This window comes from Coenobita brevimanus, chromosome 20 (assembly GCF_032717465.1).
Source record: "Coenobita brevimanus isolate Jiangsu-jjx chromosome 20, ASM3271746v2, whole genome shotgun sequence".
In the NCBI taxonomy this organism is placed as follows: domain Eukaryota; kingdom Metazoa; phylum Arthropoda; class Malacostraca; order Decapoda; family Coenobitidae; genus Coenobita; species Coenobita brevimanus.
In genome coordinates this window covers 3079115-3106827 of record NC_136973.1, presented here as the reverse complement: position 1 = coordinate 3106827, position 27713 = coordinate 3079115, and the positions used below count along the sequence as shown (strand labels likewise).

Below are 27713 nucleotides of genomic sequence, written 5' to 3'. Positions count from 1 at the left end.
AACCATTTACAATGTTGGGTGGTAACCATATAACCAAACCATACGTGCTCCCTACGTGTCAACAAGTGGGTTGGTGGAGGGCTACTGCCCCTCCCTATAAAACAAATAACTCAAAGTCAAATGGCCACCCCATACGGGATTATGGCGTCTGGCAATAGACAGACAGATAGATGCAAAGCACAGTGATAAACAACAGATCAGACTAATACTGATGGTGATATAACAGCATGGTCTTTAAAAGAAAAGAACTGCCAATTTTACTATTATTATTTGAAAATCAACATCCATCACTGTCTTCACTGATCCTATATTATTTAAAAACTTGATACAACTGCCAAGTCTCACCTATATACAATATGTACAATATTTTCAACTCACTTAATTATTACTTTTTTACCTCCCTGGCAAGGAATTTTCACAAGATTAATTCCAGTGTACAAATTCTCTTACACACACACACACACATACATATACACAAAACACATAGAAAATGATCACTTCTGCTTATCAGAACATAGCAAGTACAGTATAATACTGTATTAAAAAATAGTATTTACATTATGATCTCCCCTCCTACACCAAACATGAAGATCACACATTACCTCAAACATGGCGAGGTATTTTGATAGTTTTCTCTTGCTACCCTTGAACAATTTTATTCAACTTAGGGGAATTATCTAGTACTGATGGGGGTTAATGAATATTATACATACCCTCCCTTGTTTGAATAAACTCTCACAAGCTGAGTAAAACTATACGTTGGTAGGAAGAATAAGCCAATCACAGACCATCGTATTCAGCCATTCGAAGAATTTTCGTGCTTGAAGGGTCAGCTATACCATTCACTAACCTTTCCAACAGCTGAGATCCACCCTTGGCATAAAATCATCTAGAGATACCAAAAAATCACTAGAAAAGACATCTGCATATAGAATGGGTGAACAGAGGAATCCTTTGCTCAACGATGCTTTGGCTAGCAATATTTCAGCATGTTACAAATTCTTTTACATGCTTTTCAGGTTAACAATACCAATTTTATAACAATAATAACTTAGCAGAAAAAATAAACAAATACTCTTTGACCTGCAAACTTAAAATACCTGAGGGATACACGCAAAAAATATATCAGCACTACTGAAAGTAAATGCAAATGCAACTTGGCCTGGTAAAGCTTCATTCCTGCAACAGCTGGTCTTTTTTTATTTATTACATTTTTCAACTCATATTCATCAACAATAGTTTACAGTGGCAGCATGTGGTGCTTCAAGTGGTTACAAACTTTACTTATGTTGCTGTGGACTTAGGTTAGAGAGACGTATCCCCCAGAGAGTCAACCTCAGGAATTACAGCAACATATTTAATTGGACCCACATTGTAAAAGCTTCAGCTAAATTTCTAATCACTGCAGGTCCAGCCAATATAACCCCATCATTAAGAGAGGGATACCTGCAGTACAATGTTCTTTCACATAACCTTCACCTGCAACCATCACGCACATTTCAGTACAATCAGTAAAAGTGTTATGCCCCTGGGCTTTGACGTATATGAAAATAAGCAAAGTCCAGGTAAGGATGCATCAATTACGCTGGTACACAAAATTAAAAAAGTATCAGGCAGAAGGGGTCTGATGATATGCTAAATAAATATGATGTCCCATAAAAATTAATCTATCATATGTATATGCACATGAAGACAATACTACACTGACTAGGAAATATCACAAATTGGCAAAATACAACAATATTCTGATGACTTGAATGATGAATGTATGGGTGTGTGGCCCATTCAACTGAGCAAACTTTGGTTAGTGCATTTTTTGTTTGGAGGAGGAGGCCCTTTCTAGACCCTACCTCACCCCATCCAAGGTGGGAAAAGTGGTCTTGATGATGATGATGTGATGATAATCGAAAAGCAGCGCTACCAATGTGGCGTAGGAACATCATAATACCCATCCTCTGTTTCATAAGAAGTCTGTACTGATACTTTTTTGATCAAGTGTACCTTAAATTATCATAACACTGTAGTGTTCTGTTCTAGTTAATTCCAAGTACTAAAAAAAAAAAAAACACTAAGGAGAACATCTGCACCCATATCTCAATGTTTTGTTTTATGTTTTAGAATATTAAGTGCTGTAAATGGGATAAAACAATCAGTCCTCACTAATGTTCAGGATAAGTAGAAGCAAAATGCCACCTGAAGTGAATATAACTTCATAATAACTTCAACTTCAAAATGAATTAAACAATTTTTAATTAAATGTGTTAATTCATCATCAACTTAATAATGAAACAAACTTGGCCTTCAACCCAATTATGCCTTTTGTTAATTGATTCTTGCTTCAACCAGATACTGCTATGAAGTTTTTGGAAGACATCTTATAGTGAAGAGGTAAAAGCTATCTCTAACCACTTTCGTTCAAAAAATGTCTCCAAAGTTAAACAGAATAGGCTGGGGATACCAAGAATAAAATGATAAAACACATCATCAGACTGACGGTGTTGAAAGAGGAAAATTCTTCTTTGCTTGTTAAAAGTACAATAATTTGTGCCAGTAATGAGAAAAAAATCATACACAGAAAATACACAGCTTGATTTCACACAACAAAAAACAGAAACGGTACGGTAACACCCAATCCTTTAGCCCCTTCAATTTTGTGACATGTCTTACTTATTTATTTTTGCTACCTCCAGAGATATTAATTCCTCTTACAATTGATTATCTGAAATGTAGGGGTCAGATATAGCCTTTATTAACACCTTCACTGCTAGATGTGTCTCCCCAGTGTCGTACAAGATCATCAGGGGCAGCAAGATATAAAAGACATCACCAAGGGGCCTTAGGCTGTGCACACCAATAAACAGATGAATATGTACAATAGTTTGATGGCCATGGATGTAGTTAATGGATATAATTAACCCCTTCAACCCAATTATTTTTCAGATTTTATTACTGCTACTACCAGAGGATTATGTTCAACTTCAGAAAGGCCTCTCGCATTGAAGGGATTTATTACAGCTGTATCCAACCCCTCCTGTTTGAAAAGACTATCATAAGCTGAATGAAATCACCAAGAAATATTAATAATAATAATGACAAAGACCTTCATGGGCTGACTGGGTTAATCAATATGAATGAGAAATTAAATAGCTAAATGGAATGTGCAATGATAATAATGTGAAATGTCATTCAAAATCAAGCCAAAAATCTGCTGTGACAGGTTTGCGAAGACAATAAATAAATGAGCACAAGGATTACCTCAGTGTTGTAAGCTGTCACCGTACACTGGCAGTCAGTTGTGTTCTGGTCCCAGACACTGTATGAATCTCAACAATATGGGGACCAGGAATTTGACGCCCTTCCATTTATTGCCCCTCTGGCCAACCGAACACCTTGCAACCCACTCCTCCTGAAGCTATGTTGGTCTAACCTCATTTGATACAGACTTCACTGTGGCTGAGAGTGGGAAACATCTGACCACCAGTTTATATACTATGGTTCAAACTGAGTAAAACAATTAAATTTTAATAAACCTCGGATTATTAAGCCCCAACTTAAAATTAATATCTGAGAGGACGAGAGAATATTGCCTCTCTTTCTCAGGAGTAATACCCGTCATGATATCTTCATCTATTTCCTCTTCCTTCTTCTCACCATTGTTGTTATTCTTCTTCTTCTTCTTCTTTTTCTTTTCCTTCACAGGTTCGTCATCATCATCGTCATCCTTAATAGAAGGAGTACATATAAGAAAATGATAATTTCCACATTTCCTAGGCTAAGTTTCAACAGTAGAGTCAGGGACAAAAGACTGCGTACTATTCTACAGCATCTGCTTTACATTTGGGCATGTCTGTTACTTTCCTCCCCGATCCATTATATGAAAGAGATTCATCTAAGGGCAGAGAAACATAACAAATCTCTCTCAGTACAGAATGCAGTAACAGCTAGCAGATGGAAGTGAGAAGTAGATGAGGTATCTTTTTTCTATCCAGTCACTTTCCTTCCTACTTGATTTGTTCTCCCCTTATTTACAGCGGTCAAACTCACATGTAACTAAAAGCATTCCCTCCGTACTGTACCTATAAATGCTGATAGTTCAAATCTCAAGCTTCCTGGAACTCCTGAGCTCTACAATACACGAACACAGTATTCACATTTAAATGAGAATGAAGCCACAACAATAATGCTGATGTATGCAACAAAAGCTTCTCATTAAAAAGTAAAAATTATTATTCCCACCCACCTAACTGAGAATATGATACTAACCTTTCGACCTCTGTAGATTGCAATACTAACTGGCTCTGCACTGTTCTTCACTTTCCGTTCTCGTTTCACTCTTCCAGTTGGGTTAGGGGGTTCCTCTTTCTGTCTCTCCTTCCGTGCCTGGGTTGAGTAGGATGGTAGGGGAGTAACATTAGTGATATGTTTGAAGATTGACTGTAGGATCTAACATCTGTGTGTTAGGGAATTGCAAATCTCTAATCTTTGACAGTCATTTATGGAATACCTGAAATAGCTCAGTCTGTATCCCACATTACAGAATACAGTATAGTCAGCAGTGGATGAGCAAGGCCAGACATGTTCTATCATCATCAGAAGCTTCACAAACTATCATCACAAACTTAGGGATTGTCCACACATGCACACTCACAGTTGTTATAACATGGTCCACAGCCAAGGTCATCAATATCATCCTGACCTTTTTTCCTCACCTAAATAAGGACAGCAGCAGCATTATGAAATGGATTAACATCAATCCTATTTAGACAGCATTAGTCCCATCCATGCAATGAAAATCATTCTACTTTAACCTGATACTGGGGGACATCTTCACAGAGTGGAACCTATATAACCATCCTCCATATTCCCCAAAAGGAGAATGGTGAGCTACACAAAAAGGACAACTTCAGTCTGCAGCCCACCAGGTTAATTTAGAGATGAACGTGGGGTGCAAAAGAAGAAGAATAAAATGTGTACTGCTTGTAATGCTTACAGTCTATGATTAAATTCCCTTGAAACAACGAGACATTTCTTCCATTCATTCTTGCTATTTCCAGACAACTGTATTTAGACCATAATTACTTGTTGGACTGGAATGGTTTGATATGACCTTCATTCAACCGTCCACAACATACGAACTCTTCCTATGTTATTATGCTGCTACTAATGTACAACATGGACTTAAAAAAAAAAAAAAAAAAAAAAAAAAAAAACTTACCTTGCGCATCTGATTGTCGTACTCCAAAGCATCATAAAAGTTTGGCTTCTCCCTCTTGACACGTTCACTCCGTCTTTTGCCTTCGGGGGCAGGCGACCCCATCTCGGGTTTGGGTGTGACTGGTGTTAAGCCCATCTGCCCAGTAGCTGTGCTTGTCGTTCCTGTGCCTCTGCTTGTTTTCATGTCCTTAGGGGAGCTGTCGTCCAGTTCTTCCACTTCGGAGGGGTTGGATGTAGTGGATTTTCTACGCTCCTCAAAGAACTGATGACCACACTGACAGTGCTTAGTGGCAACAGGGACCTATAACAAAAATATGTCATTACAAAAACTGACATACTGCAGATCTTTGAAGGATACAATACCTGAATATCAAACAGTATATACTGTAATACTGTACTTTAAAATCTCTGTTAATCACAAGCACTTAATACCGGTATCACATGAAATTCTAATACCTGTCTTCTATGCAAGGCTCTCATCAACTTACACAAATCTTGTTTTCTTTGTCCTAGAGAAAATTTAATAACCGATTAAATTCTGCAATTGCAATGATGTGTATGCATTAATATTATTGAAAATTTCCAACCAGATATATAATACATTACTGTACTAAGCAACAGCATGAATTAATTCACAAAACTTTCTCTGTAGAAACTACACATAAAGACTTGGGTGACACAGTTCTCTGAAATTTCACTCACACATAAGAACTACCGTAAAAAAAAAAAAAAAAAGCAGCAGGCCTGGCAAATAATTTACTGAAATCCACCCTCTGTCATGACTGAGATTTTATGCTGACTCTGATTAAATCCCACATCAGATCTCTCCTGGAGTTTGGCTTCACTGTATGGAACACAGGCTACCACAGTGACCTGAGGTTTCTGGAGTCTGTACAGCACAGATGGATTAAGAAAATCAATGACCTGTCCAAACTCAGTTATGCTGAACGTCTGAAAAATCTGGACTATATTCTGTAAAAGGGAGATTGATCAGAGCTGACCTTATTAAATTCTGGAAAATCTTTCAATCACCAGTCCTCAAGTGCACTGCATATACTTTTTTCTCTTCCTTCATTAACGCACATTAGGGGCCACAGATTCAAGGTGGCAAAGCCCCGCACTTCAGCGGATGCATCCACAGGTTTTTCAATGTCAGATGTATAGACCTCTGGAATACTCTGTCAGATTATACTGTTAGTGCTGACTCAGTTGTATCATTTAATAAGTCCCTCCACTCACAACTAGGTCACATCTTGTTCGATTATATTGAATAACTACAATTCATTATCTTCAGTCCTTCTTGCAGTGTGGGCTAACTACCCTGCATATGGCACAAAACTCTGCCCCTACTCTACTAGCTATTCTGATGATGATGTGTATAGGAAATAAGACTGACATGCAGTCGGGTATGGGCTGCACTAATTCTTGACAAACAGATTCCTACCGAGCCTTCCTGTGAAACTGTAACGGGGTGGCCAACCAGGTGAGTAAACCTTAAATAATCTTCAAAAATAACCATCATGAACAACAACAAGGCTTATAAATTTCCCCACTACAGACACACTCTTCCTCCTATAGAACACAAGAGTATATATAAACAATTAGGTTGTCATGCATATGTTATACATCAACAGCAAATAACTACTGGGAATAATAACAAGCCACAAAGCCCAATTACACTGTCTAAATGCTGTACACATAACACACATCTTTCCTACTACAACAAACCATCCCATAACCATGCACATTATGAACAGCTAATGTCTAAATAAGTAAATAGAAGAGATTAAGTAAGTAAACAATGTAAATAAGTAAGCAGCCAGCAGTGATAAAAATACCAAGCCACAAACTACCTTACTCCACCTTGCACACACCCTTCCTCCCACAGCAGTCTAACCTATAAGAAAGATGAAGGCAGCCATCTTTAACGCATAAGAACATCAGTAAATGGCCAAATCAACAATACAAAGCCATAATGATAAATAAATAAAGCCACACAAGCCACCATCTTCACCTCTCGGGCAGATCTGGCTGACGAGTTGTAGCCAAGGCGAGGATGTTCCAAAATATCTCAAATTTTTTCCATAAATGAGGACCGATGACAGGAAGAAACTGGAGAACTGCTTTTATAATCAGCAAAACAGCTTTATCTGGGAGTGTCCCTGTGTTTTACACTGGATGTAAGGGCGAAATTAATGCAAAAATAACGAAAACGTACAAAGAACTCCTAACCCGTCTCCACCACTGCGTCCTCTTAAGACACTGATCAAGGAAGTTGTCCACGCAGTGGCCAAAACCAGACAAAAAACCCTTAAAAAACCACAATACCCCATCTCAAAATCCAAGTAATGATTGAGCACGCCATGAATCAACACCCACAGAGGATTTTTCACCCCCTAGAACCCAAAATCTGGGGAGAATCGAGCCCACTCACCTGTTTCTTGCACTCTGGACACTTCTTACTCACTGCTTTGCCGATCCCTTTTGGAGGCATGGCGGAAAAACCTCTAGAAAAAGTATATATATTTTTCTAACCCCCGCTCCCCTGGCCCCTCGTCAGCTAGATGCAAATGAAGAGCGGGGATTCATGGGGATTGGCTCTAGGAAGATCGTAATTATGCGTAACAAAGACTTGCAATGCTCCACATTTTAATACTCTATGATCAACGCCACGATTGTTTACAGATTGTCCGATTCTAATAACGTGCAACAAATTGATTTTATAATATCTAACAATCACCTAATTCTAATATAATCTTCTCCATCTAACTCAAAAACCAATTACGTGTTCCAGTTAATTAGTTATTGATCTGATTACTTGTATCTATTTATAACAATTGAGTAATATGCATGTGATTAAAAACACAATATCCGAACGTTCCCTGATTGAATTATGAATTATTTCAATTATTGTGGAGGAATGTGCATTTTTGAGCCTTTCAAGGCATTTTTGTAATATTACCCTCCCCAGATTTTACAGTAACATTGGTAATTTTAATGCGGATTAGTCTCCATTGATTAAAAATACAAAATAAACGTAAATACACCGGATAAACATGACGTTCCGCGTATTGCTTGTGCTTAGGCCAGTGTCGCGAACTTTGCGTAAATACTTCGGTTTTGAATACTGTAGTGTGTTGCATTATCGTGAGGGAACCAAACTACGCGTATACACACCTCTTAGAGCATTCAACTCTATGCTAGGTTTTCTAGCTTGAAATGTATGTACAAGCTACTGACTATCCATACTGAGGTCATGTATTTCAGTATGGAACAAAATCGGTGCATTATAAGCAGAACATAATTGTCATATGTATCCTGTGTATATATTTAAGCATCCAAAGGGGATTCAGGTTTATTTCACATTCTACACCACTCATGGAAGAACGAATAGTCATCCTTGCTCGAAATGTCTGGGATGAGTAGCCTAAACCCGGGTCCCTATGCTCCTGAAGCGGCAATGAAGATGAGTATGCTGTGGAAAATAATACGTTTGTTCCATTACACATTAGGGACCCCAGCATCCCATGACTGATCTTCCCTCTCGCGTCGAAGCATCACATCTGGAACGAGACTGGATCTGAGTAGCCTAGCCCCTGGTCCCTACGCTCCTGGTTTGATGATAATGATAGAAAAACTGTGAAAAGAGAGATTAATGCATTTTCTATGACATGTTAACTTCAGCATCCAATTATTGATCTTTCCTGTCGAAGCATCACGAAAATCTGTAATGGAAACAGAGGTAGCTGTAAATTATGGCGTAAAAATGCGTATTATAAACAATCTACAATGATGCCATCTGTCTGGGTCCCATGGAAAGATATTTACGCAAGTATCCCAGCATCTATGATTGATTTTTCCTCTCCCGTCGACGCGTCACGATCTCTGCAATGAAAAGAGATGTAAAATGTACGATATGGCGTAGAAATGCGTATCTTGAATAACTTACAGTGACGCCAGCTGCCTCAGAAGCAAACAATGGCGTGGAAGTGAAGGAGGCAGCGTCCTAGAAAGAGTGAGAGCGAGAGAGGTGGAGGCAGACAAAGAAAGCGAGTGAGAGCGAGGGAGAAAGAGAGCGGGTGGTGGGAGAGAGGAAGGGGAGGAGAGGGAAGAGGGATGGGGGAGCTGCAAAAGAGAGCCAACCAGGTTAAGTGTTGAGGAAAAAGTGGGATTTTTTTTTTTTTCTTTTACCGGGAAAACTTCAGCGTTAAAATTGTCGTAGCCAACGCATTGCCTGCCCAGTGTTTGAACGTGGTATGGTGGTTGTGCAAGGTCGATAGAGTTCTAGGGCAGGATTTTGGTCATGAATTAAGCTATTTTTGAGAGCATTATAGGGAAGGTTGTGGTAGTCGATCCTTGTGTTTGTTGGTGTGATAAGAAAAGTAGCTGCTATATTTGTGTTTCAGAAATTAGCTATCTACCGTTGTTGTAACCTGAACTGGAACCCGATGGAGTGCAGGCTAGAGTTGTCCCTCTCCAGTCCACCATCCTTTCGAGGAATAGGGAAGGCGGTGAGGGACGTTTGTATAACCGAGCAGCAGAACTGATAATAAATGTGCCACCACGCGAAGTTGTCCTTACCCAGCACCAAACCCTCTCATAGTCGGGACAAATCTAGAACGTTATTCCACTTAATTTTAGATGATTTAGTTAAGGTAGGAGTGAATACTATAGGAGCTTTCAGAGGGTGCTAACTTAAAACCGCGGAATTGTAGGGAAAACAGATTGTGCTATAATGTTTTTACCCTAACTTGGGCGTGCGTGGGTGGTGGCGTACGTTTGTGGGTGCGTCCGTAACACTTGTGAACGCGATATCTCCTGATCCCATAGACGGATTCCCATCAAACTCTTGTCAATGATGCAGTAGGAAATGATGATGGACTAAATAGGTCAGCTAGGTCAAGGAGTCAAAGGTCAAGATCATAGGGGGTCGACTTAGTTTATTTTTGTGGGCGCGACATCTCCTGAACCGCTCGACGGATTTCGACCAAACTTTTGTCAGTGATACAGTATGAAGGGACGATGAACTGATTAGGTCAGCAAAGTCATGGAGGTTGTATGGCGGGTGTGTGTGCAAGCCTTGACAGAGGCATACCGAGCGAAACTGGCGTGGCGTGGTTAATATCACTTTGTACATTATTTATGCGGCGGATGACGATACTGGAAGGATTTATGTACCACAAAATAGGAAAGTAAGGTGTAATAAGTAAATAAATCGCTTAGGGAAAGGTGTTAGGGAGAACCAACGAGGATACGGACCAAAGACCCTAACTCTTTTCCGCTCAGTTGATGGCCAGGTGTAGTCAGGCTAGAGGGTGGATGTAGCTAGTAACCAAGGAGACTCATTCCTCTGTCATAAAGAAGGCTCATCAAATTTCACGCTACCATGAATTTATATACATGTTATGGAGGAGTTGCCTAGTTCCGTCAGATGAAAAAAATAGCTATAGGGGAGTTACATTAAAATATATAGTAAAGGTCAAAGTCCTATAGTTCTTTCACCTTAACCTGGCCCAGGGTTTCGTCCTTTTGCAGCTTATTACACGATGTTCAGTGCCAGGAAAAGGACACTACTAAGGCTCTACACCCTTTCCATGGCGCTTCTTCGTGACTAGCATCGTATTCTAGGGAGTAACCGATTTTTACAGCTCAGCATTCAAGATGGAGAGATGGCAATTTTAGGCCAAGTTAGAGTGAAAGGCGTATAGTAATTAGAGGTGATGGTATGTGAGATCTTGAGACGTGACCATAACGAAACTGACAGTGGCTGGTTACTGTGATTGTGGCAGTGACTACAGTGCAACGGTGGATACAGTGAAGCTGGTACAGTGAAAAACAGAAGAACAACATGAAAACCAAAACATACAAACCACCAGCACTGTAAGATAAAAAAAAAAAAAGTCTCACTCCTCAAATCTTCGTCTCATCTCAGTGCCTAGTTCTCTCCATAATGCTTCGTCTTCCCACAATCCATCGTCGTCTCCCCCTCCCCTCCCTGCTCCTGTGGGTGGTGGGGGTGGCCGGGTGGGTGTGGGGGGTGGCGGTGGTGGTGCGGGGTGGGTGGAGGGTGGGAGTGGGGCAGGTGGAGTATGTGATGCGGACGTGGAGAGAGGAAGATGATCCGAAGCTCCCCAGACCGCTTCGAAACCCATATGTTTTGAGAGCCACGATACAGGTGCTGTTTTATCTATTTATCTATCAATTTATTTAATGCCGAAGTTTATCTATGTGTCTAATGTTGAAGTTCATCTGTCTCTCCATCTATCTATCTGTCTATCTATTTATTTCTCTATCTGTCTGTCTGTCTGTCTGTCCACCTTGTCATCCTCAAAGTCACAATCCAGGTGTACTGTCACAGTCAACTCTCTCTCTCTCTTCATCACATCCTCCTCCTCTTCTCCTTCTTTCAAACCTCTTCCCCTACCCTTCCCTTTCCGCTCCTGGTATCCTCCCCTCCTCCCTTCTCCCTCCCCACCGCTTTCCTTCTGTTACCGCTTCCTCTCTCTCCCCCTTCCGGTACCCCCTCTCTCCCTACCTCCCCTTTTTCTCTCCCTCCTCCTCCTTTTTCCTCCTCTTCATCTCCCTTTCTCATTCCCTCCCTCTAGTCCATAATTCCTCCCCCTCACTCTTTCTCCACTCGCTACCTCACCCCCCTAACATCTGCTTTCTCTCCCCCTCCCCCTTCCCCTCCCCTTCCCCTTCCCTGCCCCTCCCCTCCCCCCTTATATTTTCCTCCTCACATCGCTTCCTGTCCCTTGGTCCCTCTCTGACTCTCTCTCTCTCTCTCTCTCTCTCTCTCTCCTATGTATTTTCTCTATTTCTGCCTCACTCATCCCTGCTCCTTCTCTCTTTCCTCCACTTCCTCTTTCACTCCCTTCTTCTCTCCCTCTCTTTTCTCTCCCTCTCCTGCCATCTTCTCTCTCTCTCTCCTTCCCTCCCCTTTCCTCTTCCTTTTTCTCCTCCCTTTCCTCCCTTCTTCAAAGACTCCCTCCATTAATCTTTCATTCTTACCTTCGCCTCTCTCTCTCTCTCTCTCTCTCTCTCTCTCTCTCTCTCTCTCTCTCTCTTCCCTTATCTTTCTCAACAATCACCCGCCTCTCCCTTCCCCACTCTCTCTCCATCTCATATTACCTCTCTCTCTCTCTCTCTCTCTCTCTCTCTCTCTCTCTCTCTCTCTCTCTCTCTCTCATCACCTTCATCCTCTCCCTCTCTTCTCTTCCGTCTTTCTTTTCCCTTCTTCCTCTCTCTCTCTCTCTCTCCCTTTCTCTCTGTCTCTCTCTCTGATATTTCTCACCCCTTCCTCTCCTCCTCCTCCTCCTCCTCCTCCTCCTCCTCTCCGCCCTAAGAACACGATCTTTCCCTCCATTATTGATTTACATCTTCCACCTCTCCTCCTCCTCCTCCTCCTCCTCCTCCTCCTCCTCCTTCTCCTCCTCCTCCTCTTCCTTTTTACCGTCTTTCTCCTCCTCCTCCCACCCTCCACCTCTTCTATACCTCCTCTTCGTCTTTTCCTCCTTCCTACTCCCCCCTTTCCTCTTATCCTTCTCCACCCCATCCTCCTCCTCTCCTTCTTCACCACATCCGCTTCTTATCCTTCCTCCTCCTCCTCTTCCTCTCCTACTTCACCCACTCCTCCTCCTCCTCCTCCTCTTTGTTCTCAGCAGCAGTCTCTTTTTCTCTTTATTTTTATTTTTGGGTCTCTCTCTCTCTCTCTCTCTCTCTCTCTCTCTCTCTCTCTCACCAATTCTAACAATTTCACAAATAAAATATAGCCACGAGCCGAAAAGTACACCAAGTTATAAGTATTTTTTGCAGGATAATCAGCAAAAGATGTAAAAAAAATAAAAAAAAATCGAGTTCTGGGCATTAAAAAAAAAAAAAAAGAAAGAACATAGAATTGATGCCATTTTTTACGAGAGGACTGACGCGGAGATGAAAAAAATGGCGCCTCTGAGTTTGAATGTCTTTTTTCGTTTTTTCACCTTCAGGAGTCGCCCGACGATGCCCCCTGGGACCCACAACGCCTTCAGGAGATCTTGGACCTTCCCACCTCCACCTGCAGGCGTCTCAGGGGTCTCGGGGGCCAGCTGTGGTGCGGGGACTGTCACACCTGCCTCACTGATGGGAATAAGTACACCTGTTTTGATCCCGATGTGAGGTGAGACTGTTTACCTGTGTTTCTGTCTGTCTGTCTGACTATCTATCTATCTATCTATCTATCTATCTATCTATCTGTTTATGTACCTGTCTCCCTGCCTGCCCACTACCTACCTACCTACATGCTTACCTACCTACCTACCTACCCACCCACCCACCTGTCTTCTTATCTGTTTTCCTACATACGCACCGAGTATATTCCTGCCTGCCTCTCTGCCTACCTACCTACCTACCTACCTACCTATGTTCCTACCATCCCACCTACTTACCTGCCCACCTATCTACCTGTTTATCTATCAATGTATCTATCTACTTTTACATTTATGGAAACAAAGACATTTAGAGGCTGTTACTATGGTTTCAGGCTCATGTGAACGTGAACCCGGTGGACTGAAGGCTGATATCGTCCTCCTGCAGTCCACCATCCTCCTTTCGGGGGATAGGGAGGTAGTTGAGGGACGTTTGGATAGCCAGGCAGTGGAGCCGCCTGGTTATATGGGTGCCAACACGTGAAGGCGTCCCTCTCCTGTACCAGTTAAATGTGGAAAGAAAAGTTTGGGTAATTCCTTTGCACAGGTGACTAAGGCTATGAATATTCGATGCTCACCTGGCGAGTTAATTAAGGCAGGTGATGAAATGAGGACAGGTGTGGTAAAGGTGTAGAGTACTGGTCAAAAATCCCTTTACATTTCCCCTGTACTGCGTGTGAGCCTCGTTAGATTTTGTTGAATTGTTGTTGTGATTATTTGTAGTGTTGCTTTTGTTACTGTTATTATTATTATTATTATTATTATTATTATTATTATTATTATCATTATTATTATTATTGATACCACTACTGCTACTACTACTGTTGCTACTCCTTCTCCCACCACCACAACTACCACAACCACCACAATTATCACCACCACCACCACTCCTACGCCCACAGACCCGTCCCTGGAGCCTGCATCGTGTACTCCGTGGGCGTGGGTGCCGAAATCTCCTGGGACTCGGCGATTGCACGGTTCAATTGCTCGATCTTTGCAATGGACATGACGCTAACGACGTGGACAAATGGAATGTTGAGGGAAAACTTGCATTTCCTTGACGTCGGTTTGGCTGACTTCAATAGCGATGTAGGTGATGTCAGGGGGCCCTTTTGTGATGTCTCTGCGTGATGTATGAGTGAGGGTGTGTCTGTTTGTGATGTGGGTGAGTGATGATGTGTTTGTTTGTGATGTGGGTGATGTCAGGTGGCCTTTGTGTGATGTCTCTTTGTGGTGTATGAGTGAGGGTGTGTTTGTTTGTGATGTCAGTGATGTTAGGTGGCCTTTTAATGGTGTCTCTGTGTGATGTATGAGTGATGATGTGATTGATAGTGATGTGGATGATGTCAAGTGCTTTTAGTGATGTGTCTTTGTGATGTATGTGTCCTGCTTTTAAGGTAGACGTCGATGGTGATGTAGATGGTGATGTATGTGATGTCCCTTTGTTCTGAGTGATGCCACTTTGTTCTAAATGATGTCACATGTTGAATCTGTACTTCCAAGGACTGACGAACTGATGTAGGTGATGTCAAGTGGCCTTTAGTGATGTCTCCTAGTGATGTATGTGTGTTGTTAATCATATGGGTGACTTCTAGGTGTGAGTGAAGTCCCTTGCCATCAGTGAAGTTAAAATGAAAAGAGCAGACTTCAGCATCATATTCGAAAGTTAATATTTTTTGCGGCTCAGCATTAGTGATGGAGATTTGGCAATTTTAGGCCAAGTTAGAGTGAAAAGAGTACAGCATCATATTTTAGTGTTCATATATTGTCACAACTCAACATTCAAGATGGGTATTTGACAATTTTAGGCCAAGTTGAAGTGAAAAGAATATAGTTACAGAAGAAAACAGATTTTTTTTATGCCTCTTGTGATTCCGCGCCCCGTAGGACACGATCAATATGACCTCAGCGGACGGAGATGGCGCGAACAAGAAGTGGGAATGGAGGACGGCGCATTTTCGAACCCTGGAAACTCTGCGGGACATCTTAGGACACAACCAGCGCACCATTGACATCCTGAAGCTGGACATCGAGCACTGGGAATGGGACGTCCTCGGGGGCATCCTGACATCTCCGACACGAGCGCGGATTCTGGATGATGTGAAGCAAATCGCGCTGGAGGTGAGCTTGGAAGGGATATGGGAGACGAAACTGGCGGGAAAGTTTGCATGAAGAAGCAATTCACAGTATTTCAGTAATTATATGCAAGTTTTGAGCTTATGTCTATATTAGTTTTATACTTAATATGGAGACATGAGCTGAAATAGTTGTAGAATGTTGTGAGAGCTGGATGATGTGAAGTTGAAGGTGAGCATGGCAGGGGTTTGGAAGGCGAAACAGGTGGGAAAGTTTTTTAAAATAAGAGATTTTTATAGATTCATTCATCCATTGATCCATCCATCCAATCCCTTTTTTTTCACACCATCAAGAACGTAGGTTTCCAGGGCTAGGTCACTCATTCCTATTTTTAAGACGAGGGTGATCACTTACTTGCCCATCCATCCATCCACCTAATCGTCCACATCCACTCCACAGATCCACCTGGACGGGTTTAAGAACGCATCCACCGCTACACGAGTGGCTGAAGGGCGGCGTGTGGAGCGGGTACTGAGGGCACTCTACTCCAGGGGCTTCCACCTCGTCCACACAGAGCTCAACACGGCACAGCAGGTATATCTATCTATCCATCTATCTATCCATCTATTCAGCTATCCGCCATGCACCATAAACTATCCACCTACCTCCTCCACCTTCTACTACCCAGCCATCCACCCTCTACCACCAACCATCCACCCACCACCACAACCATCCACCTTCCCCCTCCACCTTCCACTATCCACCTATCCAGCGTGTACTACTAAGAAGATGGAAGAATATTGTAACTGAATGTCTGAGAAAGCGAAATTAAGGCCTGAACAAATAGGAAGGAAGGAAGGAAGGAAGGAAGGAAGGGGGAAGGAAGGAAGGAAGGAATGAAGGAAGGAAGGAAGGGGGAAGGAAGGAAGGAAGGAATGAAGGAAGGAAGGAAGGGGGAAGGAAGGAAGGAAGGAAGGAAGGAAGGGGGAAGGAAGGAAGGAAGGGAAAGTTGACAAAGAACGGAAAAGGAAAGTTGAAGTAGGTAAAGAGACGCATTTCTTTCTTTCTTTCTTTCTTTCTTACTTTTTTTCTTTCATCTTTCTTTTTTTAGTTATTTTTAAAGATTGAATGGCTCTTTCGTGAACAGATGTGGTAATTAACACATACTGATTACAGGTGTACGCTGAGGTCAAAGGTCATGTGTTTCCTCTGTACCGGGAATCACTCTTTGTACGCCGACCCTGACATCACCTCTGCTGTGACATCACCTCTACTGTGACACCACCTCTGCTGTGACATCACCTCTGCTGTGACATCACCTCTGCTGTGACATCACCTCTGCTGTGACATCACCTCCACTGTGACATCACCTCTGCTGTGACATCACCTCTGCTGTGACATCACCCCTACTGTGACATCACCTCTACTGTGACATCACCTGAACTGTGACATCACCTCTACTGTGACATCACCTCTACTGTGACATCACCTCTGCTGTGACATCACCTGAACTGTGACATCACCCCTACTGTGACATCACCCCTACTGTGACACCACCTCTGCTGTGACACCACCTCTGCTGTGACACCACCTCTACTGTGACACCACCTCTGCTGTGACATCACCTCTGCTGTGACATCACCTGAGCTGTGACATCACCTGAGCTGTGACATCACCTCTACTGTGACACCACCTCTGCTGTGACATCACCTCTGCTGTGACATCACCTCTGCTGTGACATCACCTCCACTGTGACATCACCTCTGCTGTGACATCACCTCCACTGTGACATCACCTCTGCTGTGACATCACCTCTGCTGTGACACCTCTGCTGTGACATCAACCCTACTGTGACATCACCTCTGCTGTGACATCACCTCCACTGTGACATCACCTCTGCTGTGACATCACCTCTGCTGTGACATCACCTCTGTTGTGACATCACCTCTGTTGTGACATCACCCCTACTGTGACATCACCAATACCAACCTCTGTATATAAGGCAGTAAATGAAAATAAAAATAAATTGTGTATTAATGTTTATCCTTTGAGACTGATTAAAGGAAAGGTAGGCAGGTGTGTGGTGAGGCAGGTGTGTGGTGAGGCTGATGTTTGGTGAGGCAGGTGTGGTGAGGCAGGTGTGTGGTGAGGCAGGTGTGTGGTGAGGCTGGTGTTTGGTGAGGCAGGTGTGTGGTGAGACAGGTGTAGGGTGAGGAAGGTGCGTGGGTGAGGCAGGTGTGTGGGTGAGACAGGTGTAGGGTGAGGAAGGTGCGTGGGTGAGGCAGGTGTGTGGGTGAGGCAGGTGTGTAGTGAGGCACGTGTGTGGGTGAGGCAGGTGTGTGGTGAGGCAGGTGTGTGGTGAGGCAGGTGTGTAGTGAGGCAGGTGTGTGGGTGAGGCAGGTGTGTGGTGAGGCAGGTGTGTGGTGAGGCAGGTGTGTGGTGAGGCAGGTGTGTGGTGAGGCAGGTGTGTGGGTGAGGCAGGTGTGTAGTGAGGGAGGTGTGTGGTGAGACAGGTGTAGGGTGAGGAAGGTGCGTGGGTGAGGCAGGTGTGTGGGTGAGGCAGGTGTGTAGTTAGGCACGTGTGTGGGTGAGGCATGTGTGTAGTGAGGCAGGTGTGTGGTGAGGCAGGTGTGTGGTGAGGCAGGTGTGTGGTGAGGCAGGTGTGTGGTGAGGCAGAGAGAGAGAGAAGGAAGGAGAGAAAAGATGAGACGGAAGAAAGTATGAGAGATGGACGGAAGAGAGAGAGAGAGAGAGAGAGGGAGGAGGGGCGGTGATGGTGGTAATCTACTCTATGACCCTCCAGGAAGTGGATGATTTAAGAGGGAGGAGGAGGAGGAGGAGGAGAAGGAGGAGGAGGAGAAGGAGAAGGAGGAGCAGGAGCAGGAAGAGGAGGAGGAGAGAGTGGGACAGAGAGAGTGAGGCACAGAGGGTAAGGCAGAGAGTGAGGCATAGAGGGTGAGGCAGAAAGAGAGTGAGGCAAGAGGGTGAGGAAGATGGGAGGTAAGGCAGAGACAGGGTGAGGCAGGACAGATGTGTAGGTCTGGAAAGTAAGGGTGAGGCAGGTGTGAGTGAAGCGGGTGTAGGGTGAGGCAGGTGTGGGGTGAAGAGATGAGTGGCGAGGCAGAAAGGGATGAGGCAAGAGTAGGGTGAGGCAGATTTGGGATGAGGCAGGTGTGAGGTGAGGCAAATGTGTGGTGAGGCAGGTGTGGGGTGAGGCAGATGTGTGGTGAGGCAGGTGTAGGGTGAGGAGATAAGTAATAAGGCAGAGAGGGGTGAGGCAGTGGAGGTGAGAGAGGGGGAGATTAGGCAGAAAGTGGGCGATGTGGGGGGGGGAGGGGAGAGAAGAAACGAGAGGGAAGGGGTGTACATGAGCAGATGTGTAGGTAAGATGATAGGGGGAGGCGGAAAGGATAGGGGTGAGGCAGGGGGGTGAGGCAGGAGTAGAGGTGAGGCAGGTGCGGTGCGTCAGAGCCAAGAGTGAGAGGCAAGGATGAGGACGTGGCCAGTGGTGCTCCTAGTGGCCCTTCTGAAGGTGGGTCAGGCAGGGTAGGCAGGGGAGAGGCAGAAGAGGAGAGGGACGGCAGGAGGGAAGGTGAGGTAGGTAGGTAGGTAGAGAGGTTGAATAGGTCAGGAAGATAGGTAGGGAGACAAGAGGGAGGTATGTTAGTGAGGCAGGTGGGGTAGATAGTTAGATAGATAGATAGATAGACAGAGAGAGAGAGAGAGAGAGAGAGAGAGTACAAGGGAAAGCAAAGAAAAAGACCTAATGCTTTTTCGGGGACATTCATTACAGAGAAGACTATGACTATGGTATCTAATTATATGAGATGAAAATAAAGACAGAAAGGAAGGGAAAAAAAGGAAAACAAGAAGGCTCCCCCGTCCATCAAACCCCCCAGTCGAAGCCGGCAGGAAAAGGTGAGAAGGAGTGTCACACAGCATTGAAAAACTGCCATGGAAATTTTATAGGAAGGACTGAAAAGGAAAGAAACTATAATTTACACTGATTTTATGTGTATGAGGTAGATAGCACTGTCTGAAAAAATCTTTGTGGTATTGTTGCTGTTTTTGCTATATATTTTGACACCATTCTGTTCTCCACGATCTTTATTCTCATCATTCTATTCTCCACGACCTTCATTCTCATCACCCTTCATTTCCTTCATTCTAACAGGGGTGGAGATGCCTGGGAGATGAGAAGGGCTCCCTACCTTTTGATATAGGGGTGAAAATGATGGAGATTAAATTCGACAGAGGGATGAGATAACTATAGGAGATGAATACGACTCCCTTCCCCAGTCCTCCTCATTCTCATTCTTCCTCTCCTTCCTTCTAACAGGGGTGGAGATGCCTGGGAGAAGAGACGGGCTCCCTACCCTTCGATCTAGCTGTGAAACTGATGGAGATAGAATTTGATGGAGGAATGAGCGAACCCGTGCCCATCACACAAGAGGTTCTGGACGCCATAAGCAAAGGCCCCTTCCCTGGCGACCTTTGCGATGACCTCCCCTGTCGCATACCTTATCATGATTGGTACTGTAATGGCTGTGAGTAGATGCAGGAGTTTATCTATCTGTCTGTCTGTCTATCTATCTGTGTGTCTATCTATCTATCCGTCTGTCTATCTGTCTGTTTATTTCTCTGTATATCTGGTTGTCTGCCTGTCGCATACCTTATCATGACTGGTATTGTAATGGCTGTGAGTAGATCCTGGAGTTTATCTATCTCTGTGTCTATCTATCAGTGTGTCTATCTGTCTTTTTATCTATCTATCTGTCTATTTATCTGTGCTTGTCTATCTATCTCTCTATACCCTGTCCATTTACCCATTAACCTATTTGCCTATTTATGGATTCTACTTATACCTATTTGTATCTTCCTCGTTCATTTAATAGGCACAAATATCCTCCTCTTCCTCCTCCTCCTCTTATTCTTCCTCCTCTTCTTCTTCCTCCTCCTCCTCCTCCTCCTCCTTCTCTTCCTCCTCGACAAGTGTGCAATAGAGTTAGCAAACCAATCAGTAAGATATATATGAGGTACTTTATTATTATTATTATTATTATTATTATTTTTATTATTGCTATTATTATTATTATTATTATTATTATTATTATTATTATTACTACTACTACTACTACCACCACCATCACCACTAACACCACCACCACCACCACTACTACTACTACTACTACTACTACTACTCTTTCCAGTGTGCAAGACGGTCAGTAAGGTGTGCGACTTACCCAGCGAGGCGTCAAGTAATTTATGTTCCTGGTGCAAGACAAATGGCTGCTTCATCGACACCATCCCTACCAATACCACCAACGATGTGAGTTAATACCACTGCCTTGGTATTATTATTATTATTATTATTATTATTATTATTATTATTATTAATGTTGTGGTAGGGGGGGGCACTCACCATCCACTCACTCGCTGTAGTGCTGCTTTGGGTGTCTGCCCTTTTCTCTTTTCCAGTCTTCCTCCTCTGTCTTTCCTTCAGTCTTTCCTTCTCCTTCTGCCTATGGGTGACTCTACACTGAGTGACAAGGCAAATGGTTTTCTGTACACCAGGAAACCATTTACTATGCTGGGTGGTAACCATAGAACCAAATTAAGGCGCTTCAATCGGATTGAGCCGGTGAAGGTTTATATCCAAGGGATGGTTGGGGTTGATTGCTCACGTAATGCCACTAAGGGATGAGTGAGGCTGGTCATTCTCATCTTAAATGTCAGGACCAACTTACCTAGCCCCGGGCTCCTACGCTCCTTATGGGCTTACATAGGATTGGATGATGGCTGGGTGGATGAATACTACTACCCGGTACTACTACTGCCACTACTACTTCTATCACTATTATCTTTATTATTAAGTAACACGGAAGAGGAGTACAAGGTGTGATTAGCAAAATAAATCGCTAAGCAGGAGGTGTTAGGGAGCTACCTTAACCGACGAGAATACGACCGTAATCTGACTTTTTCTTTTTTTTCTTTTTCTTTTTTTCCAGGATGTTGACTACTATGAGGCGGACTACTCAGACGGGGCGTTCCAAATCCCTAAATAATTCCAGCAAGCGATTTATCCCAGAGAAGATTCGGCTGCTACCTATCCCTTTAATATCAAGAGCAAATATTACTCACAAATCAGTCTCCTCTGCTCATCCTTCAGTGCCCACATAAACTACAACTCGCAAGCTTACTACCATCCACTCACTTGATTAACAACACAAACTACTTATCACAGACACTCCGCTAGGCCATAACTTCGGTACAAAAGCAGAAATTTTACTCACAAATAATCCACTATGCTCACACTGTAAATCAACCCCCCCCACTCTCTCTCTCTCTCTCTCTCTCTCTCTCTCTCTCTCTCTCTCAACTCAGACAATCCTACAACATATCATCAATAAAAGGTGTCTGGGAGCGACCGGATGAGGTGGCCCGTACCCTGCAGTCCACTGGGTTCACCGCCATAGCAGCCTGGAACCACGAAAACAACAACAACAACAACAACAACAAGCATTCGTTGGCAGAAGAATGTGTTTGAAGAGAAAAAAATGTAGACATGCTTCGAAAGTCATGTTGAAACCTAATAATAATAATAATAATAATAATAATGATGATGATAATGATGCTGGTGATGATGATAATGAAGGTACTACTGCTACTACTACCACTACTACTACTACTACTACCTCTACTACTACTACGAATGAAAAAAATATCTAGGGCAAAAGAAAAACAGCAATAATAATAATAATAATAATAATAATAATAATAATGATGATGATGATGGTTATGATGATGATGGTTATGATGATGATGATGATGAAAGCAATAAGAAGAAATTGATAATAATAATAATAACAATAATAATAATAATAATAATAATAATAATAATGATAATAATAATAATAAATTCAACACCAACCACTTCAGCCCGAGAGCGTTTTTTCCGTTTTCTTCCTGTTGTCAAATGGCTAACTTATATATTTGTCACAGGCCATGAAAGAAGGGTGCAAGAGAGGAGAAAGGTGGAAAACACTACATAAAAACACACAAGACAGCAAAACACACACACACACACACACACACACACACACACACACACACACACACACACACACACAAAACCATACTGTCTATCTAACTATTGCAAACGCCTTAATCCCGTAAGGAGTGGCCACAAACAAATAGCTTCCACGTCGCCCTGTCTCCTGCCATTTCACTGCCCTGCTCCCAGCTCACACGCCCCTCTCTCATATACCTCTCCACCCCTCCATCTCATCCTTGGCCTTCTCCTCCCTCTCCCCCATACATAGCACATACATTAACAACAGAATTGGCTACAGTCTCCCGTAAATAATTTCAGCATAGAAAATGAATACATGTGCTAAAAGAAAACGAAATTTAGAGTTAAACCACACACACACTATATATACGGCTAACACTCGGAAATACCTACTGGTTCTTTACCTGGGGAGGGCATACCCCTGGGGAGACATGGGCAGTTTCCAAGGGGGGTGTAATGACTCAGAGAAGACACAGTGCTTGGCTGGAACAAGTGTGTGTGTGTGTGTGTGTGTGTGTGTGTGACCATGAACTATTGATTTCTACTCAGTATCCATATTCTGTCTATTTCAACGTTCAAAACACATAATAATAAGCTGGTTTCCTTCCTTTAGATCTGCCACCTGGCCTCCTTGCTTTCTTTTTTTTCTTTAACCTGGTCGTCTGGGAAGAAAGTTAACGATAGAAATATTATATTCCAAGACAGACCCATCCCAACTTAAAATATACGCGTCCCTCAACTCCCCCTTATCGCTTGAAAATGGGGAGAGTGAAGTGTAGAAGAGTTAACCTAGTCTGTATTCAGTTGGGTTAACCTCACTTGAACCTGCATAATAATATTAATAATAATAATAATGATAATAATAATAGTTCTGGGATAAATATTTTGACATGACGGTAGGAAGCGGGGGTGTGAGGTGGGTGGGTATGGGGCTATGTTGACGTGCGGGCCGTGTAAAGGCGAACCGAGGCTGAGAGGAGGGGACGCAACTCAAAAAAAGAATCATAGCCAGTAGTATATACATTTCTAACGTATATATATATTTTCAAGGTATATATAAATCTCTAACATACTCTAGAATAAACCATTTTGTGCACTGTATGCCTTCTTGATCATATTTTTCACTGCTTTTCATTTAGTATCGTGTCTCCTTACTGTGTTTGTACTAAATATGATCATTTTTTTTATCCAATTATATATCACTGTACTTTTTTGCTCTCATGTGCCTTTCCTGTTTGACCTTTAGTGTTCCCTATTTTTTTTTAGAGGAAGAAGGAACCAAAGGCCAGAAACTCGAAATATTACTCCAAGAAAAAAAAAGAAGAAGAATAAAATAAGAGAAGTGCCTGTGACTAGTGAATGGTAATAAAAAATATATATACGAAACTCAGTCCTACAGAAATCTCTTGTAAATTTCGGAGAGAGAGAGAGAGAGAGAGAGAGAGAGAGAGAGAGAGAGAGAGAAGAAAGGATTTTGAAAAGAGCATCCACATTAAAATCAATAAAAATCCACGATCATCTGTCGTGATATAATCTTTTCACTTTAACTTGGCCCAAAATTATCATCTCCCCATCTTGAAGACTGAGCTGCAACAACATATTATCACTAGAATATGGTGCTAGTCACGAAGCAGTGCTATGGAGAGGATGTAGAGCCGTAGGACTGTCTTTTACTGTCTATAAGTTGCGTGAAATAAGCCGTAAAAGGAAGGAAATTTGGGCCAAGTTAAGGTGAAAGAATTATAGTTATAGTTATAGTTCTCTCTCTCTCTCTCTCTCTCTCTCTCTCTCTCTCTCTCTCTCTCTCGAACGCTGAGCTGTGACAATAGATTAACACTGGAATATGATGCTAGTCACGAAGAAGTGCTGTGAATAAGATGTAGAGCCGTGGTATTGTCGTATTCTACCAACAAGATGTAAAAAAAAATAATAACACTAGAATATGATGCTAGTCACGAAGAAGTGTTACCTGAAATAAACTGCAAAAGGACGAATATCTGAGCCAAGTTAAGGTGAAGGAACTATAGATGAAAAGGACTAGATCTTAAGAATATTTATGTACAGTCATAGAAGCCATTGAGAGAGGGAAGGGGGAGAGGGGAGGGGAAGAGGGTGTGGTAGGGGGGAGGGGATGGTGGGATTGTGGTGGGGTGGAGGTGTGTGGTGGAGGGTAAATGTTGTGGTAGGTTGGTTGGGAGGGGAAGGTGGAGTTGTGGTGGGGTGGGGGTCTGTGGTGGTGGGGTGGGAATGTGTGGTGGAGGGTGGATGTTGTGGTAGGTTGGTGGGAAGGGAAGGTGGGATTCTGGTGTGGAGGGAGAGGTGTGTGGTGGTGAGGATTGATGTGATAGGGTGCAGGTTGGAAAGGCAAGGTGAGGTTGTGGTGGAGTGGTGTGTGGTGGTGGGGGTTGTTGTGGTGGTGTGTTGGGGGTTGCTGTGGTTGAGTGAAGGGTGGAGGGTGTTGTGGCGGGGGTTGTTGTAGTTGGGTATAGTCGTGGGTGTTTTGGTGTGGTTGTGGTGGGTAGGGGGACTGTGGGGAGATGGGAAGTGTGGTAAAGACGGTGAGTGCCGTGGTGGGGATGGGGATGGTGGTAAGTACTGCTGTGGTGTGGTGGTAGGGTGGTGGTAGGGGGTGTTGTGGTGGGTGTGGGGTGGTAGGGGGGTGTTGTGGTGGGTGTGGGGGTAGTAGGGGGGTGTTGTGGTGGGTATGGAGCTGGTACGGGGTGTTGTGGTGGGTGTGGGGGTGGTAGCAGGGTGTTGTGGTGGGTGTGGGGGTGGTAGCAGTGTGTTGTGGTGGGTATGGGGTGGTAGCAGTGTGTTGTGGTGGGTATGGGGTGGTAGGAGGGTGTTGTGGTGGGTGTGGGGGTGATAGGAGGGTGTTGTGGTGGGTGTGGGGGTTTTAGGGGTGTTGTGGTGGGGGTGGGGGAGGTAGGGGGTGGTGGTAAGGGGTGGCAAGGCAGGAGGGATGGCACTACACTTCCTACACAGACGGGGAAGTGACGCTGCCGGATCGACTTGTCACCGAAAGCTCTCGCCGATTCGTCCAAAGTTTGTGTTGATTTCGGGACACCATTGGTCAAAGAAACACTCCGTAAGTTTGTTAGTGTTGGTGTTAGCATTAGTGTTAGTGTTAGTGTTCGTTTTAGTGTTAGTTTTAATTACCCAAAGCTCTTACCGTTTTGAGAATAACTATGCCGACTCAAGCTTTTCACCACAATCCGTCTCCAAAGTCTCTCGTAAACATTAATATTTCGTGTGTTAGTGTTACGCATATTGTAAGTGGTTTGCGATGTTCGTAACCCCTCATTCTAAGCGATTTATTTAGCGTACTACACCTAATAAGTCATGTACTCTTATTTATTTACTTATTTGTAGGTGCAATAGGAACAATAAATCGGTCAGGAAGAGGTGTTACGAAAGCTACGAAGGGGGCGGCTGAGTAGGGAAAGAGGTAGTCTACTGCCCTAATAGACGTGAAATCGAATCCCGGCTGGGGGAGGAAACAGTTTAAAGATGAGTGCCTGTATTAATAAAAACTTCTAGAAGTACTCCTAAAATTACTACTAAAAGTGGTTGTAGCTGAGAGTTGCTTCTAAAAGTTCCTCCTAGGAGGACTCGTAGTAGTAATTGCGCTCCTAACATGAAGTGTTGCCAACACAAAGAATCTCTGCTTAATATATTTTAAAAATTACCATTACAAAGCCTTAGAGTATCAGTATGTAGTTTAAAAATGAAAAACTAGCTTTTATATATAGAAACAACATCTATTTGATCATATATTATGATTCTTTACGAATGTCGATAAAATGGATAAAATGTAAACACATCGTGTGGTCAGCTGATCGTGCCTGCTACCATCGGGGCATCGTGTGTACATGGTACAGTGACTGTCAACAATGGCACAATTTCAAGATTCCACGGCTGCAGAAAAATTCAGGAGAAAGAGAAACTGGACGGAGGGAGTGTACGAGGGACCTTCACAAACCTCTTAACAATGTGTGGAGCAGTTAGAGCATAGAGTGTTTCCGATATCACATTGCTCTCTGATGGCTGTGATGGTCCAAAGTCATCACAATTACACTGCTGCATTTTTCCAGTTGCAAGGTACCTAAATAGTATCAACACTTTCATCTCGGGTGTGAGAGGATGGTTTCAATGTGTGGGCCTTTCCAGTACATCTCTTACTAAATCAGTAATAAACAGAATGCCTTCACGATCGAAACGGTACCTTCTTACAAGTTCTTGATCATCATATTCCATGAATGCATCCTCCCGAGCTTGAAAATTTCAGCGTGGTGGATGGTGTCGGTCAGCCATGGTCTATGTTGTCTTGTCTCTTGGTGTTTGAGGGACTCAGCTACTGTGATTACTGTCGCTAAAAACCCTCCTAACTCCTTAAAAGTCCTTGTGGAGGACTTTTATTTTTTAGCGATCTTACGAGTAAACTTAGGAGTTGAAAGTAACTTTCAGGAGTACTTCTAGAAGTTAGGAGCCAAATTTCACTTTGAGAGGAACTTTTACTCCTAGGAGTTTTTATTAATACGGGCACTGGATTTCGTTAAAGCAGACCCGCAGAGAGAGAGAGAGAGAGAGAGAGAATTTGTGTGTGTGTGTGTGTGTGTGTGTGTGTGTGTGTGTGTGTGTACTGTGTAGACAAGAAGGAACCAAAGGCCAGGAGCCAGCAAGATTGTACCCTCCAAAAAAAAGGCAAAAATAAGTTACCAGAGTGCCATATTCAAGATCCGTTCATTTCGAGATGCCTGGACACACTGCGTTTGAAAGACTGGAGGTCATAGGCAGTGGGAAATACAGACAGAGGAAGACAATACCAGAGTTAACCTATTGCATACAGAAAGGGCTGGGAGAAATAGTTTACTCTTGCATTAGAGAGCTGGACAGAAAAGGGAAGAGAGTTTGTTGTTAGACGGGTACTGTGCGCCCGTCGTAGTGGTGGAGGGATGCAAGCAGACAGTTCAGAGAAGCAGTGACCATTGAGGTAGCAATAAAACAGAGATAAAGATGCTTCAGCAAGACGAAGAGAAAGAGGCTGAAGGGAGCCAGTAAGAGGAGAAAAGTTAACGAGACGAAAAGCTTTTGATTCCACTTTACTGTAGAGAACTGTATGTGGGGAGCTTCCCCACACACGAGAGTTGTACTCTACACAGGGG

At 43.3% G+C, this 27713-nt stretch overlaps 3 protein-coding genes across 3 annotated transcripts in view; 2 read left to right on the top strand and 1 right to left on the bottom strand.

Moving 5' to 3' along the window:
• Nucleotides 1-283: 283 nt before the first annotated feature.
• Nucleotides 284-7711, bottom strand: LOC145391882 (uncharacterized). The gene is made up of 4 exons (XM_080266377.1): nt 7649-7711; nt 5216-5515; nt 4264-4380; nt 284-3721 (listed from the first exon to the last, which is right to left on the bottom strand). The coding sequence occupies exons 1-4, from the start codon at nt 7706-7708 to the stop codon at nt 3515-3517; spliced, it is 684 nt and encodes a 227-aa protein (XP_080122503.1). The 5' UTR covers nt 7709-7711; the 3' UTR covers nt 284-3514.
• Nucleotides 7712-11308: 3597 nt separating this feature from the next.
• On the top strand, nt 11309-16721 carry LOC145391838 (uncharacterized). The gene is made up of 6 exons (XM_080266325.1): nt 11309-11389; nt 13203-13372; nt 14303-14489; nt 15288-15521; nt 15936-16070; nt 16653-16721. Exons 1-6 carry the CDS (start codon nt 11309-11311, stop codon nt 16719-16721), a joined length of 876 nt encoding a protein of 291 aa, XP_080122451.1.
• Nucleotides 16722-18966: 2245 nt separating this feature from the next.
• Nucleotides 18967-27713, top strand: part of LOC145391837 (uncharacterized) — a 31315-nt gene continuing 22568 nt past the window's right edge. Inside the window, exon 1 of the mRNA XM_080266324.1 lies at nt 18967-19008. Within this exon, the coding sequence (XP_080122450.1) occupies nt 18967-19008 (42 nt within the window). The remainder of the gene's footprint in view (nt 19009-27713) is intronic.

Bases quoted from the DNA above. Each gene is read 5' to 3' on its own strand.
- LOC145391838 (XM_080266325.1), top strand. From the start codon at position 11,309: ATGCGGACGTGGAGAGAGGAAGATGATCCGAAGCTCCCCAGACCGCTT. The intron at 11,390-13,202 runs GTGCTGTTTTAT...TTTCACCTTCAG, and splicing joins TTTTGAGAGCCACGATACAG to GAGTCGCCCGACGATGCCCC. The intron at 15,522-15,935 runs GTGAGCTTGGAA...TCCACTCCACAG, and splicing joins TGAAGCAAATCGCGCTGGAG to ATCCACCTGGACGGGTTTAA.
- LOC145391882 (XM_080266377.1), bottom strand. From the start codon at position 7,708: ATGCCTCCAAAAGGGATCGGCAAAGCAGTGAGTAAGAAGTGTCCAGAG. The intron at 5,516-7,648 runs GTGAGTGGGCTC...TTTTTGTTATAG, and splicing joins GTCCAGAGTGCAAGAAACAG to GTCCCTGTTGCCACTAAGCA. The intron at 3,722-4,263 runs GTTAGTATCATA...CCTTCTATTAAG, and splicing joins CAATCTACAGAGGTCGAAAG to GATGACGATGATGATGACGA.